The 19,639-nt window shown below is 36.0% G+C and overlaps 1 protein-coding gene across 5 annotated transcripts in view; it reads left to right on the top strand.

The window, feature by feature from the left end:
- ATRX (ATRX chromatin remodeler) overlaps positions 1 to 18,018 on the top strand; it is a 336,264-nt gene extending 318,246 nt beyond the window's left edge. For all 5 annotated transcript variants that reach the window (XM_041740565.1, XM_041740564.1, XM_041740562.1 and 2 more), the window contains 5 exons: positions 4,494 to 4,643; positions 5,493 to 5,618; positions 6,399 to 6,494; positions 6,994 to 7,122; positions 15,089 to 18,018. In XM_041740565.1, coding sequence (XP_041596499.1) covers positions 4,494 to 4,643; positions 5,493 to 5,618; positions 6,399 to 6,494; positions 6,994 to 7,122; positions 15,089 to 15,367 — 780 coding nt within the window. In that variant the 3' untranslated portion in view covers positions 15,368 to 18,018. The remainder of the gene's footprint in view (positions 1 to 4,493; positions 4,644 to 5,492; positions 5,619 to 6,398; positions 6,495 to 6,993; positions 7,123 to 15,088) is intronic.
- The last annotated feature ends 1,621 nt before the right edge of the window (positions 18,019 to 19,639 follow it).

Below are 19,639 nucleotides of genomic sequence, written 5' to 3'. Positions count from 1 at the left end.
TGTCAGCTTGCCAAATACTTTAAACTTCTAAATAAATTAACTTAAACATTTAATTTATCATTAATTTTGTTTTATTAATTAAACTAGTCATTTTTAAAGCTTAAACTAACATAGCTGTTAGCTACCATGCTTTTTCTCAGCTTGTAAGCTTTTTCACTTATTGAAGGAAAAGTAAAGTTTAGACAAAGAAAAGGTACACATTTGGATATAATTTAAACCTCATTTTCACGACTGTTGGCCTAGTGATTGTAGATTCTGTTCCAGTATTGTTTTCAATAATAGTGTTGCTATAGCAACTAATAAATGCATGCTTCAAAGAGAAGAAACAAAAAGCCTCTCCACCGATTGTGTTGTATATTGGGATGAAATTTTTCTTTATTATATGATTTGCTGTAGACTTTGCAAACTGTTTTTCCCAAAGAAATATTCTGAGAATCCTGATACACATTTTTTTTTTTGCTGTCTTAATCTAATCATCTGTTTTCTTGTATTAACAATGCTACAGTTAATTTACAAAGGGAAAAATGTAGAAAGAATTTATATTAGAAATTCTGTATCTTCTTTCTGTTATTTGTGTCTTACACAGCACTCTAGAGGAAAGAAAGATTTTTGATCTCCTGTTTCTGAACTATGTAAATGAATTTTGTTCCTGTAAAAGTCAGTTAGCTTAACACATGTAGTGTCTTTTCTTTGTTAAAATGAAGATTGTGGTAAACATACTTATTTAAGTCCTTGAGTATTATCAGCATAGTAATATCAACTATGTGTAAATACACTAAACATACACTGAAATACACTAAAATTTGTCCGTTAACCTATTTTGTTGCAGATTTAGTAATAATGAAGAATTGGAAGTGGCCTAAATATTAATAAACCCTTAAGTAGGAGAATAATTAAATAGATTATAAGGTATATCTATATAATTTATAAGCACCTTGCAGCCATTAAAAATGATGATTTGTATTTGATGTAAAATAATGTCAATGAGGGAATCCCTGAGTGGCTCAATGGTTTAGCACCTGCCTTCGACCCAGGGCATGATCCTGGAGTCCCGGGATCGAGTCCCACGTCAGGCTCCCTGCGTGGAGCCTGCTTCTCCCTCTGCCTGTGTCTCTGCCTGTCTTTCTCTCTCTGTCTCTCATGAATAGATAAATAAAATCTTTTAAAAAGAATAATGTCAATGAAAAGATATTAATTCAGAAAAGTAGTTTCAAAACTATAGTACAGGGCAGCCCCGGTGGCGCAGCGGTTTAGCGCCGCCTGCAGCCCAGGGTGTGATCCTGGAGACCTGGGATCGAGTCCCACATCAGGCTCCTTGCATGGAGCCTGCTTCTCCCTCTGCCTGTGTCTCTGCCTCTCTCTCTGTGTGTGTGTGTTTCTCATGAATAAATAAATAAATAAACCTTTAAAAAAAACTATAGTACAATCCCATTTTTATGTAAAAGCATGTTTGAATGTAAGTGTAAAGTGTAAATGTGTGGAGAAATATATGACAGATAATACCATTAGTTATCTCTAGGTTTATAATAGGAAATTAGCATTGTTTCCTTAAATTTTTAAAAAAATTATTTGAAAAGAAAGGAGCATCTGTGGCTAGTAGAAATGATCTGAATGGTTTTTTGGTTTGATGTTAGGAGGGAGCTAGTGTTTTAGGAAAAGGGTCCAAAATTCTTTAATGAATCAAAACAAAGTCACATGCACTTTTCCTCTGACTTGTTGGCATTTTAGTTGATTGTGGATCAAAATGAAAGTTATTGCATGGACAGAAGCTGAGCTTTTACCATAATCTGACCTTAATAAGGCAATCATGTTTGACTGGAGAAGATAGATCTTAAAATCTGAAATTGGTGGGGAGAATACATTCAAATGTTTTGGAAGTGAAGTTTCCTAAGATGAGTATCTCCTAAAGATAAATGGTAAAATAGTTCATGTCAGGTTTATTTGAAATTTTTGGATAATAAGGACTGACTTGATAAAACTCCCTGACAGTTAAGACATTTTTTAAAGAATATAAATGAGAGTGTGTGTGCACATGCCTGCACATGCACATTGCATACATGCATCTCTGGAAAGGCTTTCTTTCTAACCATAAGAAAGTAATTAATGTATGAACTGTTGTGTTTATAATTGAGAAATAAATACTACACTTAATTGACATAAGATGTATTTCCACAGAATTGGGTGTTTCATCTAATTCTGCTATTCTTATAACATCCTGTTATACATGTGAGTGGAGAGGATTTCATTTTGTTTAATTGAGAGTCATAGCTAGACTAAATTATTATTCATTATCACAGAGAGAATTAGTGGCACAGCTGAAAGTAAATTAAGTTCCTAGCACAATTTTCTTGGTCTTTCCCTTAGGAAAAGGGAAATTTTGTTTTCTTAGAGAAATTAAGTTATTTTGACTATTGCTAAGAACATCACTTATTGCTAGACAGAAGTAAAATTAGGAACTACTCATAGAACATTTCTACCTTGTAATTTATTTGGTGTTTTGTAGAATAGCTAACTTTTTTTAAGATTTATTTATTTATTCATTTTTATGGTAGACACAGAGAGAGGCAGAGACACAGGAGGAGGGAGAAGCAGGCTCCATGTCGGGAGCCTGACGTGGGACTTGATCCTGGGACTCCAGGATCGCGCCCTGGGCCAAAGGCAGGCACCAAACCGCTGAGCCACCCAGGGATCCCCAAATAGCTAACTTTTCTAATTGTATTTGGCATGGTCACTTGCTAAAAATGAGTGTTATCTGGTTTTAATGTATACCTCTCTCTTGAATCATAGTTGGGGGGTGATCACAGGAGACATACATCTGAAGAAGCACTGTCTTTTAATAGAATTTGATTCGTATTGACCTATCTCCCTGCCTACCTCGTCAGTAACTGTGAACTTCGGAGATCTGTCTAGTGATGATAAACTTGTTTTATATGGCATAGGCATGGGAAGTCAGCTTTCATGACAGATTTCTACACTGATGTAGAAGAGAAATATTTAGCATTTCCAGAAAACTAAACCTGTTAGCATCTATGTATCCACCATTCAGCTTTCTTGAGCCCTCTCATGTATGGTCTAATGTTCTTGACTTTCAACAAAAGAAATATCATATCATGTCAAAATGATGATAAAATCTCATTTACGGCTGTATTCATTAGTGAAATAAATTTCTTTTGTCTCATGGAATGATGATATAATTATTTTAAGTGCTTAATTGGGGTAGCAAGATAAAGAATTGTTTACATGATACAAATATTCTGATTATTTGGAATTAGTGTCAGCATTTCCTATTGTACAGGAAAAAAATCTTAAGGCCTCATGATCTGAATTTTTCATCTTAAGTTATGTAACAGACATTTGAGTTCCTACCATGTGTTGCACCCTCTACTCTGGGAGTAGATGAAGATGTAAGGACAATTATTTTCAAGTGTGAGATTTGTCTATGCTGAAACTTAGGAAGGCATTAAACATTACTAGATGTAGATTAAATTTAAATTTAATTTATATACCTCTGCAACCTTTCCTTTGCTCTGTAATTACATTCCTTTCACTAGATTCATACTCAATTTAGAAAGTGTGTTCTAAGAGAACTTGCTGATAGAAGCTATGAAAAATGCTTTTGTAAAGTGATTGCCTTTTATATATCTAGGTTTTCATCTGTGATTTCTTAATAAACAACTTGTGAGTATTTTAATTTTTTATTAGCGAGTAAAATATCTGTGGTTCACTTTAATCCCTGCCTCCCAATCTCTTTTCGTCTCTCTCTCATAATCATTACACAGAGCAAGAGTTTGGTTGTTCTTACTAAGTATATAAATGATTCCAATTTTTAAGCTTTTAAATTTTTAACCTTAAAAGACTGACTTAAAACACTGTGACAAGAAAATGATAAACAGTGTATATCAGTTTAAATTTGACCCATGGGTCTTTACAATATAATTTATATTTGACCTTTCTACAATTGAAATATAAGGACTGTATGTTCTATTGAAGCTGGCTTGTAGCTATTTAGATTAATTCATATTTGCTTTTCATTAATATAGTGGTTGGTGGCCATAGTGATTGTGAAAATAAGGTTGTTACATATGTATAAAGAAGAGTTGCCATGATTTTTTAGCAGAAGCATTTAATGTGATCTCTGGTGTAAGCAGACTTATATTAACATTTATTATCAACTCAGAACAAATACAAAACAGAATACATATGAAAAAATTAGAAAAAAGTTGTAGAAAAAAAACACAGAAAAACCACATTTAAAAAATTGCGAACCCCTAAAACATGCTTATATAAACATTGTTATATAGAAGTTCTTACATAAGAGGCTGATGTTGCATGTATTGTGATTGTTTTCTAAGTAATTTATATCATATATATCAGAAATATGTGTAGCAGCCAGCCAGTGTCTAGTTTCTAGTCTGACAGTAGACCAAAGAACTGTGGAGATAGGATCCAGAGAGAAAAAAATAATTCTTTGTTATTTCAACCCCTCTAAACAGGACACCATACTTGCAGAACTTCTTCAAATACATAAAGAACACATTGTAGGATATCATGAACATGATTCTCTTTTGGACCACAAAGAAGAAGAAGAATTGACTGAAGAAGAAAGAAAAGCAGCTTGGGCTGAGTATGAAGCAGAGAAGAAGGTAGTTCATTCAAAATGCTTTTTGGTTTTGGTTTTTGTGTTAGTCATTTGAAAGAGCAGTAACAAAAGGATCACATTTGGAACAGGTAATAATAATAGGGAGTCTTTAGGAACAGAACCCTAAATATGAGTTTGTTAATAGGCTTTGGCTACCTTTGGTGGTAGAGTGGGAGGAAAGGAAAGAAGAAAATAGTTTCCACTTAAAGAGTAGTAACCCCATTTCTGCTTAGCACTTGCTAAATTGAGAGATTACTGGGAAGCTATATATTTAGCATCACTTAACTGCTGTCAACACCCTCACTCTAGTAATAGATATACAGGAACTTAGTGTTTGGAGGTAGGAGGAAATGTTTCTTTAGCCTATATACCATGAAATCGAAATTTTGACTGAATGTCAGAACACAAAAATATTACATTATTGGACATTAATGTTAGTCTCCAACAGCAACATTATTTTAAATAGTTGTATGTCTGTTTTAACACCAACTCACTTGAGCAAAAATGTGCCTGAGCATGGGAAACCTTATCCTAATACCTGAATTCTTTTTAAAGTCCTAACTCATTGTACCAAACTTCTTTAACGTTAATGTGATGTTAGGAATCTCATTAGAATTCTCTGAGTTGCCCCATTCTGTGGGAATTATCAGAAAAAAATAATACACCTTTAGGGGTGAAAGCTTTCCGTGTAATAAGATCTTGGTTTCGAGTGAAAAGGGTGTTTTGTTTGTGTGTGGAAGAGTGTTAATAATTTCTTAGATCTGAGAATGTGGATTTTTTCTAAACCAGTAGGTGATGTAGAATTTCAAGTTTTAAATCACAGTGTGGAAAGTGCATAATTTTTTGTTTTTAGGGACTGACCATGCGTTTCAACATACCAACTGGGACCAATTTACCCCCTGTCAGTTTCAACTCTCAAACTCCTTATATTCCTTTCAATTTGGGAGCCCTGTCAGCAATGAGTAATCAACAGCTGGAGGTAAGTTGTGAAGTACAAAAGTAGTTTAACTTGAGTTAAAGGCAATTTCAAGTGCCCTGTTGTTGAGGGTTCCCTGTGCAGGAATATCACATTCTCCAAAAGATTACCTCTGAATAGACCAAGAAATTTTTCTCTTATTTGTTGACCTTTTGAACCAGCATAGTATAGTAAAATGTGGTTTGTTCAGAGCACAAGAGAATTAGGCCTTGAATTAATGTTGTTTGTTGTTTGAATTATTTTAATTGAGGAACAATAGGGTACCTGACTAGGGAACTCGCACTTCTTCAGTTATAAAATATTTTGTTTTTTTGGTTTTTTTTTATATAAAATATTTTGAATAAACAAATTACCTTGCTTAATGTTTGAAAATAGGATAAATACATTTATATTCTGATGCAGTGTAGATACAGCATTAAATATATGATAACGTCCAGTATTATGAAATAAGCTATTTAAAACTAGAATTATGAATTAAATAAGAAAGATTATGTTTTATTATACCAATAATGTAATAACTTAAGTGAATCTGTGATTTCCTTTTAAAAATGTACTTATGGAGTCCTTTAAATTGATAAACTGTTGGTGCAGACCCAAACTTTTATCTTCTTAACAGCACCCTCACTGGTAAGTTTTGCCCACTTTATTGATGCTGCATTTTGCTGCTTTTTAATTATTTGAAGAGTTTTAAAACAAAGTGCTATAAATTGATAGGAAGGATCCCTATACTTTACAACCATGTGTCTTTTATATGTCCTATATAACATTCTTGCATTCTTCTAGGATCTCATTAACCAAGGAAGAGAAAAAGTTGTGGAAGCAACAAACAGTGTAACAGCAGTGAGGATTCAGCCTCTTGAAGATATAATTTCAGCTGTAGTAAGTTATTTGGCAGTTATCTTACTCCAACTTGCTATTTTTGTTGTGTCATCCCCCACCCCCAGCCCTTTTGTTTTAATTTTTAATTGTGGTTTGCTTCACTCTTTCTGTAAAGAAAACAGCATAATTCTTATACCTTGATTTGGAATGGTAAAATACTAGTAAACTGGATAATAGTGTCAAGCTATACTTTATCCTTTTTACCTAAATGTTGGCACAAAAGAGAAGTGGGTAATATCTAAGAATTGGGAAATCAACCAGAGAAATGTATGTGTTGTTTACATAAACATATTTTATCAGTTGCACAAATTAAATCCAAGTAGTTTCATTCCAGAGATAGCCAAACCTTGTACAACAGTGGATGACTTAGTACCATGTTTGTAAATCTTTATTTTCTTTAGAAAAAAGGAAAGGGGGAAATACCTTTTAAAATCCTGAATATTTTTGAGTATCCTCAATTCTGCTGCAATAAGAAGTAAATGGAACATTTTTCTTTTAGTGGAAGGAAAACATGAATCTCTCAGAGGCCCAAGTACAGGCATTAGCATTAAGTAGACAAGCCAGCCAGGAGCTTGATGTTAAAAGAAGAGAAGCAATCTACAATGACGTACTGACAAAACAGCAGATGGTAAGAGTTTGACTATCTCTAAGTTATGTCCAATTTTTGGAATTTATAATAATGCGTTTGTGTGACATCTGTGTCAATAACCATCTTCCCCTCATATAGATGTATGACCATAGGGTTTTCCTAGAAGAATTTTGTCACAAAACGTAGTAATTCTCGAGTAAAGGTAATATCTTGGTTATAAGTTACAAAAGAGCAACAAATTCCTAAATGGGTCTCCTTGAAATTATATAGGCTCTTTTCCACATAATTTGAACTTCTGTGTATTGTGGATATCTAAAAAGGAATTCTTGCCAGGATTTAACCATATTTACTATTTTCTGTATTTTTTTTACTGGAGTTCAATTTGCCAACATATAACACCCAGTGTTCATCTGGTCAAGTGCCCCCCTCAGTGCCTGTCACCCAGTCACCCCCAACCCCCGCCCACCTCCCTTTCCACCACACCTTGTTCGTTTCCCAGAGTTAGGTGTCTCTCATGTTCCGTCACCCTCGCTGATTTTTTCTCACTAATTTTTTCTCCTCTCTCCTTTGATGCCATTCACTATTTTTTATACCCCCAAATGAATGAGACCATATAATGTTTGTCCTTCTCCAATTGACTTATTTCTCTCAGCATAATATCCTCCAGCTCCATCCACGTTGAAGCAAACAGTGGGTATTTGTCTTTTCTAATGGCTGAGTTAAATTCCATTGTATACATAGACCACATCTTCTTTATCCATTCATCTTTCGATGGACACCAAGGCTCCTTCCACAGTTTGGCTATTGTGGACATTGCTGCTATACACATAGGGGTGCAGGTGTCCCAGCATTTCACTGCATCTGTATCTTTGGGGTAAATCCCCAGCAGTGCAATTGCTGGATCATAGGGCAGATCTATTTTTAAGTGTTTGAGGAACCTCCACACAGTTTTCCAGAGTGGCTGTACCAGTTCACATTCCCACCAACAGTGCAAGAGGGTTCGCCTTTCTCCACATCCTCTCCAACATTTATTGTTTCCTGTCTTGTTAATTTTCCCCATTCTCACTGGGGTGAGGTGGTATCTCATTGTGGTTTTCATTTGTATTTCCCTGATGGCAAGTGATGCGGAGCATTTTCTCATGTGCTTCTTGGCCTTGTCTATGTCTTCCTCTCTGAGATTTCTCTTCATGTCTTTTGCCCATTTCATGATTGGATTGTTTGTTTCTTTGGTGTTGAGTTTAATAAGTTCTTTATAGATCTTGGATACTAGCCCTTTATCTGATAGGTCATTTGCAAATATTTTCTCCCATTCTGTAGGTTGTCTTTTAGTTTTGTTAACTGTTTCTTTTGCTGTGCAGAAGCTTTTTATCCTGAGTAAGTCCCAATAGTTCATTTTTGCTTTTGTTTCTCTTGCCTTCATGGATGTATCTTGCAAGAAGTTGCTGTGGTCAAGTTCAAAAAGCGTGTTGCCTGTGTTCTCCTCTAGGATTTTGATGGACTCTTGTCTCACATTTAGAGATTTCATCCATTTTGAGTTTATCTTTGTTTCTGGTGTAGGAGAATGGTCTAGCACGTGGCTGTCAAGTATTCCCAACACCATTTATTGAAGAGACTGTCCTATTTCTAGTGGATAGTCTTTCCTGCTTTGTCAAATATTAGTTGACCATAGAGTTGAGGGCCCATTTCTGGGTTCTCTATTCTGTTCCATTCATCTGTGTGTCTGTTTTTGTGCTGGTACCACAATGTCTTGATGATCACAGCTTTGTAGTACAACTTTAAATCCAGCATTGTGATGCCCCCGGCTTTGGTTTACTTTTTCAGTATTCCCCTGGCTATTCAGGGTCTTTTCTGATTCCTCACAAATCTTAAGATGATTTTTTCCAACTCACTGCAGAAAGTCCATGGTATTTATATAGGTATTGCATTAAATATGTAAATTGCCCTGGGTAGCATTGAGATTTTCACAGTATTAATTCTTCAATTCCATGAGCATGGAATATTTTTCCATCTCTTTGTGTCTTCTTCAATTTCTTTCAGAAGTGCTCTGTAGTTTTTAGGGTATAGATCCTTTACCTCTTTGTTTAGGTTTATTCCTAGGTATCTTATGCTTTATGACATGCAATTGTCAATGGGATTGACTCCTTAATTTCTCTTTCTTCAATCTCATTGTTAGTGTATAGAAATGCCACTGACTTCTGGGCATTGCTTTTATATCCTGCCACATTGCCAAATTGCTGTATGAGTTCTAGGAATCTTGGGGTGGAGTCTTTTGGGTTTTCTATGTCATCTACAAAGAGGGGGAGGTTGTCTTCTTCTTTGCCAATTTGAATGCCTTTTATTTCTTTTTGTTGTCTGATTGCTGAGGCTAGGACTTCTAGTACTATATTGAATAGCAGTAGTGAGAGTGGACATCTCTGTCATGTTCCTGATCTTAGGGGAAAGGCTCCCAGTGTTTCTCGTTGAGAATGATATTTGCTGTGGCTTTTCATAGATGGCTTTTAAGATGCTAAGGAATGTTCCGTCTATCCCTACACTCTGAAGAGTATTGATCAGGAATGGATGCTGTCTTTTGTCAAATGATTTCTCTGCATCTATTGAAAGGATCATATGATTCTTGCTTTTTCCCTAGTTGATATGATCTATCATGTTGATTGCTTTATGAGTGTCGAACCAGCCTTGCATCCCGGAGATAAATCCCAGTTGGTCATGGTGAATATTCTTAATGTACTGTTGGATCCTATTGGCTAGTATCTTTTTGAGAATTTTTGCATCTCTGTTCTTCAGGGAAATTGGTCTATAATTCTCCTTTTTGGTGGGGTCTTTGTCTGGTTTTGGAAATAAGGTGATGCCTCATAGAATGAGTTTGGAAGTATTCCATCCCTTTCTATCTTTCGGAAGAGGTTTAATAGAATAGGTATTGTTTCTTCTTTACACATTTGACAGATTTCCCCTGGGAAGCCGTCTGGCCCTGGACTTTTGTGTCTTGGGAGGTTTTTGATGACTGCTTCAGTTTCTTCCCTGGTTATCGGCCTGTTTAGGTTTTCTGTTTCTTCCTGTTTGTTTTGGTAGTTTGTGGTTTTCCAGAAATGCATCCTTTTCTTCTAGATTGCCTAATTTATTGGTGTTTAGCTGCTCATAATATATTTTTAAAATCATGTGTATTTCCTTGGTATTGGTGGTGATCTCTCCTTTTTCATTCATGATTTTATTAATTAGAGTCTTTTCTCTTGTTTTTAATAAGGCTGGCTAAATGTTTATCTATCTTATTAATTCTTTCAAAGAATCAACTCCTGGTTTTGTTGATCTGTTTTACAGTTCTTCTGGTCTCTATTTCATTGAGTTCTGGAATCTTTATTATTTCTCTTCTTCTTGGTGTAGGTTTTTTTTGTTTTCTTTTTCTTGGTGTAGGTTTTATTTGCTCTTCTTTCTCCAGTTCCTTTAGGTGCAAGGTTAGCTTGAGTTTTTTTTCCAGTTTTTTGAGAGATGCTTGTATTGCGATGTTTTTCCCTCTCAGGACTGCTTTTGCTGTATCCCAAAGATTTTGAAAGCTTGTATCTTCATTTTCATTAGTTTCATGAATCTTTTTAATTCTTCTCTATTTTCCTTGTTGACCCTTTCATCTTTTAGCAGGATGCTCTTTAACCTCCATGTGTTTGGATTTCTTCCAAATTTCTTCTTGTGATTGAGTTCAACTTTGAAAGCATTATGGTCTGAAAATATGCAGGGGACAATCCCAATCTTTTGGTATCAGTTAAGACCTGATCTGTGACCCAGTATGTAGTCTATTCTGGAGAAAGTTCCATGTGCACTTTAGAAGAATGTGTATTCAGATGTGTTTGTATGTAAAGTTCTGTGAATGTGAAATCCATCTGGTCGAGTGTATTATTTAAAGTTACTATTTCTTTGAAGATGTTGTGCTTAGAAGATCTGTCATTTGCAGAAAGCGCCGTGTTGAAGTCTCCCAGTGTTAGTGTATTATTATCTAAGTATGTCTTAACTTTGGTTATTAATTGATTGATGTCTTGATTGGCAGCTCCCACATGAGGGTCATAAATATTCATAGCTGTTAGGTCCTCTTGTTGGATAGATCCTTTAATTATGATATAGTGTCCCTCTTTATCTCTTACTACAGTCTTGGGGATAAACTTTATCTGATAGGAGAATTGCTACCCCTGCTTTCTTTTGAGGACCATTTGAATGGTAAATGGTTTTCCAGCCTTTCATTTTCAGGCTGTACGTGTCCTTAGGTCTAAAATGAGTCTCTTGTAGACAGCAAATAGCTAGGTCTTTTTTATCCAGTCTGAAACCCTGTGTCTTTTGATGGGGTCATTAAGCCCATTCACGTTCAGAGTTACTATTGAAAGATATGAATTTAGTGTCATCATAATACCTATTCATTCCCTGTTTTTGTGGTTTATTTCTTTGAGTGTCCTCTTTCTTTTAGTGTCCCCCTTAATATTTCTTGCAGAGCTGATTTGGTGGTCACATATTCTTTCAGTTTCTGCCTTTCTTGGAAGCTCTTTATCTCTCCTTCTATTCTGAATGAGAGCCTTGCTGGATAAAGTATTCTTGGCTGCATGTTCTTCTCATTTAGGACCCTGAATATATCCTGCTAGCCCTTTCTGGCCTGCCAGGTCTCTGTGGAGAGGTCTGCTGTTAATCTAATATCTCTCCCCATAAAAGTTAGAGATCTCTTGTCTCTTGGTGCTATAAGGATCTTCTTTTTATCTTTGGAAGTTTCACTATTAAATGTTGAGGTGTTGAATGGTTCTTACTGATTTTATGGGGGGGATCTCTCTATTTCCTGGATCTGAATGCCTGTTTCCCTCCCCAATTTCGGGAAGTTCTCAGTTATGATTTGTTCAAATATGCTTTCTGGTCCTGTGTCCAGAAAGGTAGAACCCTTTCGTGCCCTCTGGAACCCCAAAGAAACGTAGATTTTTTTTCCTTCTGAGGCTGTCATTTATTTCCCTTTACCTTTCCTCATGGTATTTTAATTGTTTTTCTCTTTTTTCCTTAGCTTCCTTCCTGGCCATCAACTTGTCTTCTATGTCACTCCCTCTTTCTTCTACCTCATTAACCCTCGTCTTTAAGACCTCCAATTTGGATTGCTTCTCATTTAATTGATTTTTAATTTCGTCCTGATTAGATCCAAATTCTGCAGTCATGAAATCTCTTGAATCCTTTTTGCTTTTTCCCAGAGCCACCAGTCGCTTTATAATTGTGCCTCTGAATTGGCTTTCTGACATCAAATTATAATCCAAATTCTGTAACTCTGTGGCAGAGAGTACTGTTCCTGATTTTTTTCTTTTTTTTTAAAGATTTCATTTATTTATTCATAGAGATGCAGAGAGAGAGAGAGAGAGAGAGAGAGAGAGAGAGAGAGGGCAGGGGGGCAGAGACCAGGCAGAGGGAGAAGCAGGCTTCATGGGACTCGATCCAGGGTCTCCAGGATCACGCCCTGGGTTGCAGGCGGCGCTAAACCGCTGCACCACTGGGGCTGCCCTGATTTTTTTCTTTTGTGATGAGTTCTTCTTTATAGTCATCTTGCTCAGTGCAGAGTGGCTAAAAACGAGTTGTACTTTTTAGAAGCGCAAACTCTTCTCTGTAGGTTTCTAGTTGTTCTCTCTTTAAATCTCATGTTGAATTTCTAGGTTTTTAGGATGATTTGAAAGTGATCTAGGTAAGTTCGTTGGGACAGGTGATTTGAGTACCTTCATCCTCCACCATCTTTCCCTGCCCACCCATATTTATCATTTTTAAGCAATTCCCAAAATAAGTATACTTTTTAATATATTTAACTTGAGAGTAAAAGAAAGTGGAACTATACATGATATATTTCACAAGTTCCTACTAAATTATATAACTCTTTAAAAAAACTAGCATATTCCAAGACCTTTGATCCTTTTCCCCCAGCATAGTTGTTTGCCAGCCATCTCTGCCTTTCTTTTTTCTTTTTTAAATAATAAATTTATTTTTTATTGGTGTTCAATTTGCCAACATACAGAATAACACCCAGTGCTCATCCCGTCAAGCGCCCCCCTCAGTGCCCGTCACCCATTCACCCCCAACCCCCGCCCTCCTCCCCTTCCACCATCCCTAGTTCGTTTCCCAGAGTTAGGAGTCTTTATGTTTTGTCTCCCTTTCTGATATTTCCTACCCATTTCTTCTCCCTTCCCTTCTATTCCCTTTCACTATTATTTATACTCCCCAAATGAATGAGAACATATAATGTTTGTCCTTCTCCGATTGACTCATTTCACTCAGCATAATACCCTCCAGTTCCATCCACGTTGAAGCAAATGGTGGGTATTTGTCATTTCTAATGGCTGAGTAATATTCCATTGTATACATAAACCACATCTTCTTTATCCATTCATCTTTCGATGGACACCGAGGCTCCTTCCACAGTTTGGCTATTGTGGACATTGCTGCTAGAAACATCGGGGTGCAGGTGTCCCGGCGTTTCATTGCATCTGTATCTTTGGGGTAAATCCCCAGCAGTGCAATTGCCGGGTCATAAGGCAGGTCTATTTTTAACTCTTTGAGGAACCTCCACACAGTTTTCCAGAGTGGCTGCACCAGTTCACATTCCCACCAACAGTGCAAGAGGGTTTCCTTTTCTCCGCATCCTCTCCAACATTTGTGGTTTCCTGCCTTGTTAATTTTCCCCATTCTCACTGGTGTGAGGTGGTATCTCATTGTGGTTTGGATTTGTATTTCGCTGATGGCAAGTGATGCAGAGCATTTTCTCATGTGCATGTTGGCCATGTCCATGTCTTCCTCTGTGAGATTTCTCTTCATGTCTTTTGCCCATTTCATGATTGGATTGTTTGTTTCTTTGGTGTTGAGTTTAATAAGTTCTTTATGGATCTTGGAAACTAGTCCTTTTTCTGATACGTCATTTGCAAATATCTTCTCCCATTCTGTAGGTTGTCTTTTAGTTTTGTTGACTGTATCCTTTGCTGTGCAAAGGTTCTTATCTTGATGAGGTCCCAATAGTTAATTATGGTTTTGTTTCTTTTGCCTTCATGGATGTATCTTGCAAGAAGTTACTGTGGCCGAGTTTAAAAAGGGTGTTGCCTGTGTTCTCCTCTAGGATTTTGATGGACTCTTGTCTCACATTTCGAGATTTCATCCATTTTGAGTTTATCTTTGTGTATGGTGCAAGGGAGTGGTCTAGTTTCATTCTTCTGCATGTGGATGTCCAATTTTCCCAGCACCATTTATTGAAGAGGCTTTCTTCCAGTGTATAGTCTTTCCTCCTTTATCGAACATTAGTTGACCATAAAGTTAAGGGTCCACTTCTGGATTCGCTATTCTTTTCCATTGATCTATGTGTCTGTTTTTGTGCCAGTACCACACTGTCTTGATGACCACAGCTTTGTAATACAACCTGAAATCTGGCATTGTGATGCCCCCAGCTATGGTTTTCTTTTTTAAAATTCCCCTGGCTATTCGGGGTCTTTTCTGATTCCACACCATCTCTGCCTTTCACTGGGAAATTTCAACTCTTGACTCCAGGGAATCAGTTTCCATGGCATAAATTTTTACTTCGAAAACACTATAGAATTACTGATTTTAATTATCTTAGGAAATTTGAGACACTCCAGGTAGGAATTATTCCCAGATCAAGTGCTTTTTCCCTTTGGTATTTGTCACTAAATATGTTTGTCATTATGTTCAATATTTAAAAGAATGAAGAAGAAATGAGATTTGACAAAAAGTGCTGTAACTAATCATCGTGCAGGACAGGTTACTACGGCAACTAACCTAAATGCTACTTGCAATAGAATAGTCAAGTCATTAAATTTAGCCCTAAATGTTACTAGATGGCTTCTACAGTAATGTTCCTGTGAATGCCTCAAATTAGTAATGGTGATAACAATAGTATATTTTCCTTTTGGTATGGTACACCCTTACCAAACTGATTTTAACTTAAACTTGATACCTGAATCTTTGAGACAGGTCATGCACTTGTAACAGCTCCCGTTTGTCTCTCTAGTTAATCAGCTGTGTTCAGCGAATACTTATGAACCGAAGGCTCCAGCAGCAGTACAATCAGCAGCAACAGCAACAAATGACTTATCAACAAGCAACACTGGGTCACCTCATGATGCCAAAGCCTCCAAATTTAATCATGAATCCTTCTAACTACCAGCAAATTGATATGAGAGGAATGTATCAGTCAGTAGCTGGTGGTATGCAGCCACCACCCTTGCAGCGTGCACCACCCCCAATGAGAAGCAAAAATCCAGGACCTTCCCAAGGGAAATCAATGTGATTTTGCACTGAAAGCTCAAGATTGTTAAAATCATAGAAAGATCTTTTATTTTTTTAGGAATCAATGACTTAACAGAACTCAACTGTATAAATAGTGTGGTCCCCTTAAATGCCAATCTTCCATATTAGTTTTCATTTTTTAATAGGGCATACCATTTTTTCCTGACATTTGTCAGTGATGTTGCCTAGAATCTTCTTACATACATTGAGTACAGAAGATATTTCAAATTGTTTTCAGTGAAAACAAGTCCTTCCATAACAGTAACAACTCCACAGATTTCCTCTCTAAATTTTTATGCCTGCTTTTAGCGACCATAAAATTGTCATAAAATTAATGAATTTAGGAAATAATACAGATTTATATATTCGTTCTTTACATATAAAAACACACAGCTGAGTTCTTAGAGTTGATTCCTCAAATTATGAAATACTTTTGTACTTAACCCATTTCTTTATTAAAGTGATTGAAATGGTTTTAATGTTCCTTTGACTAAGTCTGCAACTGGGCTCCTGTTGTATCATCTCCGTGATTGAAAGTTAGAAACTAAAGGTTATCTTTGACACAGAATTGTGTGCAATATTCTCAAATACTACTGCTCTAAAACTTGGAGGAGTCTTGGCAGTTATCTTTGCATTGTATAAACAGCCTTAAGTATAGCCTAAGAAGAGAATTCCTTTTTCTTCTTTAGTCTTTCTGCCATTTTTTATTTTCAGTTATATGTGCTGAAATAATTACTGGTAAAATTTCAGGGTTGTGGTTTATCTTCCACACATGTATTTTCTCTCTTCTGGCACTCATATAAAGCACATCTCTTAACTGCTTGGTGCCAGTGCTAGTGCTTCATCCTGTTGCTGGCAGTGGGATGTGGACTAACAAAATCAAGTTACAGCATTTTAGGAGGTTAAGGATGATGGTGTGGTTGTAGGGTCACACCCTGTTTTATAAACAATATCAAAATGGCAGAACCATTGCTGACTTTTTAAGTTCACATAAGGAATGTGCTTTAATAATTCCCAGTACTGTCAGTATTTGAAATAATTCCTCTGAAAGATAAGTATCACTGACTTTTATGCTCTTCCTGTTTTCTGTCATCATCATGTTCTTTTTCCCCAACTCCCCTGTGTTATTTTAAATAAATTACATTTCAGAGTTTTTTTTTTTAGTTTAGATCTGTGAGGCAATTTTCTGATCAAATTAATTCATCTAATACCCTTTTTTGAAGTTTTACTAGAAAATCATTGCATTGTTGTTTTTCTTAATCCAGGCCTATATAAAAGACCTGTAAGTTTATTCATGTACAATTTGGTTGCTTGAATTTCTTGAAGAAAAAGATTGTTAGACTATGGGAGTCAACTCAACATGGCAAAACCATTTTTGAGATGGTGTTGTAACAGGTAGTGAAAATAGCTAAGGAATTTCATTAAAAAAAGAAAGTTGGGTGGAGGAATTGCTCTAGGTATCACTGGATTAGAATGAGTTTAACATTAGCTAGAACAGCTTTGAGTTATTTGGGTGAATAGATTTCCATTTTTATCTTGAAAAAACTTGCGGCAAACATCTAAAAGCACTAGGTTTATGATACAGAATTTGTGAGGTTAGGTGTATCCACTTAACACACATCCTCTCCCCCGCATTCCCCCCTCCCCCCGTTTAACATGGTGAGTTATCACTAACAAATTCCATGTATTTGGATATTATGCCAAATTGGATATTTGATTATACATCAAATTTACTTAATTGGGGTGGAGGGGAGAGGTGTATTTGCTCTAGAAGTGATGAAAAAGACAAGATTTATGAGATAAATATTTGAAGGCAATACACTCTGGCCAGCTGTTTTCAGTTGGTTTTTCTACAAGTCCAGAATACCTTAAACCTGATATACTAGACCTGGGAATTTTCAACATGGTCTGATTACTTGTTCAAAGACATGGATGTAAAAATTTTAGGCAACCTTCTAAACCTTTTTCACCATGGATGAAACTATGACTTAAGGAATAATACATAGAAAGGATTAATTGGAACTAAGAGAGTTTGAAATAAAACTTGGACCACTTTGCATACACTCTTCTCACTTGACATTTTAGCTACATAATATGTACTTTGAGTATAACATCAAGCTTTAACAAATATTTAAAGACAAAATCACATCAATAAGATACTAAAACGCTCATTTTTATATTTGTTTTAGATGTTTTAAATAGTTGCAATGGCTTAAATGACGATTTAAAATGTTGCTTGTAATACAGTTTTGCCTGCTAAATTCTCCATATTTTGTAACCTGTTTTATTTCTTTGGGTGTAAAGCGTTTTTGCTTAGTACTGTGATATTGTATATGTTTTGTCCCAGTTGTATAGTAATGTTTCAGTCCATCATCAGCTTTGGCTGCTGAAATCATACAGCTGTGAAGACTTGCCTTTGTTTCTGTTAGACTGCTTTTCAGTTCCGTATTGAGTATCTTAAGTACTGTAGAAAAGATGTCACTTCTTCCTTTAAGGCTGTTTTGTAATATATATATGAGGACTGGAATTGTGTTTTTAAAGAAAAGCATTCAAGTATGACAATAATACTATCTGTGTTTTCACCATTCAAAGTGCTGTTTAGTAGTTGAAACTTAAACTATTTAATGTCATTTAATAAAGTGACCAAAATGTGTTGTGCTCTTTATTGCATTTTCACAGCTTTGAAAATCTGTGCACATATTGTTTCATAGAAAATGTATAGCTTTTGATGTCCTATTTAATGGTGATTCTTTTGCACATTTAGTTATTTAATATTGAGAGGTCAAAAAGTTTGGTTTTTGAATCTGTTATATACTAAATTCTGTAAAAGAAGATCTCTAACCTCAAAAATAATTTACATACCAGGAAGCCTATGTGTGTTTGTGTTAGTTTTGGTTGTCTCTTTGTAATCCAGCACCATTTCCTGCTTTCCAAAAGCTGCATCACTCATTTAAATTGAGCAGGACTACCAATCCACACTTGATCGAAAAGCTGCTTACCCTCCTGAAGCCATAGCAAGTTGATGGAAGCCTTATTACCTGGCTTCCAAAGAAGCTGAATATTTTGTAGTCTTCCTTTAGCTATGCCCATTTTCCCTCTATCACAAAATCAGATACTTAATATCAGTGCCCCAAACAAAACTAAAATAATTACTTATCTCAGTACCCTTGTTTCCTTTGAGGGTGGCATGCTGTGAAGCTATACTTATTCTAACAGTAAATTAGGTAATTCTTTTACATGTTTATTTCACTAAAAATTATGTGCAGGTTATTACCCACCTTATTATACCAGATTTAGTCTCAAGTGACTTAGCTATCTCCACATCAAATCTACCCTAAAAGATGAAAATTCTTCCACCATGGATTTTTTTCAAGTCTGTAACTTGTGCCAATCCCAAAGGAGTTACCAAATTTCAGAAATGCTTTTTGTTCGTGCAACATTTTATATATGCTGTTATATGGAGGTGAATAAAAATTTAAAACCCAAAATATATATTGTTTCTAAGCTCAATATCTGCTAGGTAACCAAACTCTGCCCACACTACTCCTGTTGGATATAATGAATGGCCCCACCCACCCCCACTTCAGAGTTTTACTCCCTAGAGTATGTACTGCCATAAACTTCCTTTACAATATATACTCCCACCCTCTCTATGGAATAATCTTCCTGTCACCATTGTGTAGGCTAACCAAGGCAGTCACCCTTCCTCTCCTCACTTGAGATCTCTGATAGTGACCACTACATATGTTCACCAGGAAAGCACATAAATTGAGGCCTTTATTAAAGATAATGAAGATAAAGCTGTAATTGAAGGAATGAAAGAGTAAGACAAATCCTAAAATACTGCAGGCCCTTTTTAATACTCAGAATGCCACATAATCCAAGCAATCTCTACCCTATAACACTCCAAATTCATCTCACCATTTTGCCCTTTCTCCCTGGTAGAATCTCCCTGGAGGGCAATTGGCTCCAATCTCCTTTAGTTAATCATGTCAGATGACTACCAAGAGATTTCTGTCTGTTGAACAGACTCCGCGCTCTCCCTATAGTTCTTACATCAAATACATGTTAGTTTTCAAGAAAGGTGAAAAGATGGACATCAGATGCAAGGACAGGATTTGTTTTCAGGTATATGAGGATCAAGTGTAGTATTGAATGAAAAAGAATAAAGGCAGAGAGGAATCGAGAAAGACTAGATTGGAGTGGATTAATAGAGGACCTTGAAATCCTGAATAATTCAATACAGAGGATAACAAGTGTTTGAGATGGTTGA

Source organism: Vulpes lagopus, chromosome X (assembly GCF_018345385.1).
Source record: "Vulpes lagopus strain Blue_001 chromosome X, ASM1834538v1, whole genome shotgun sequence".
In the NCBI taxonomy this organism is placed as follows: domain Eukaryota; kingdom Metazoa; phylum Chordata; class Mammalia; order Carnivora; family Canidae; genus Vulpes; species Vulpes lagopus.
Note: the sequence above shows the minus strand (reverse complement) of the source record. Positions and strands in the feature narration are given on the sequence as shown.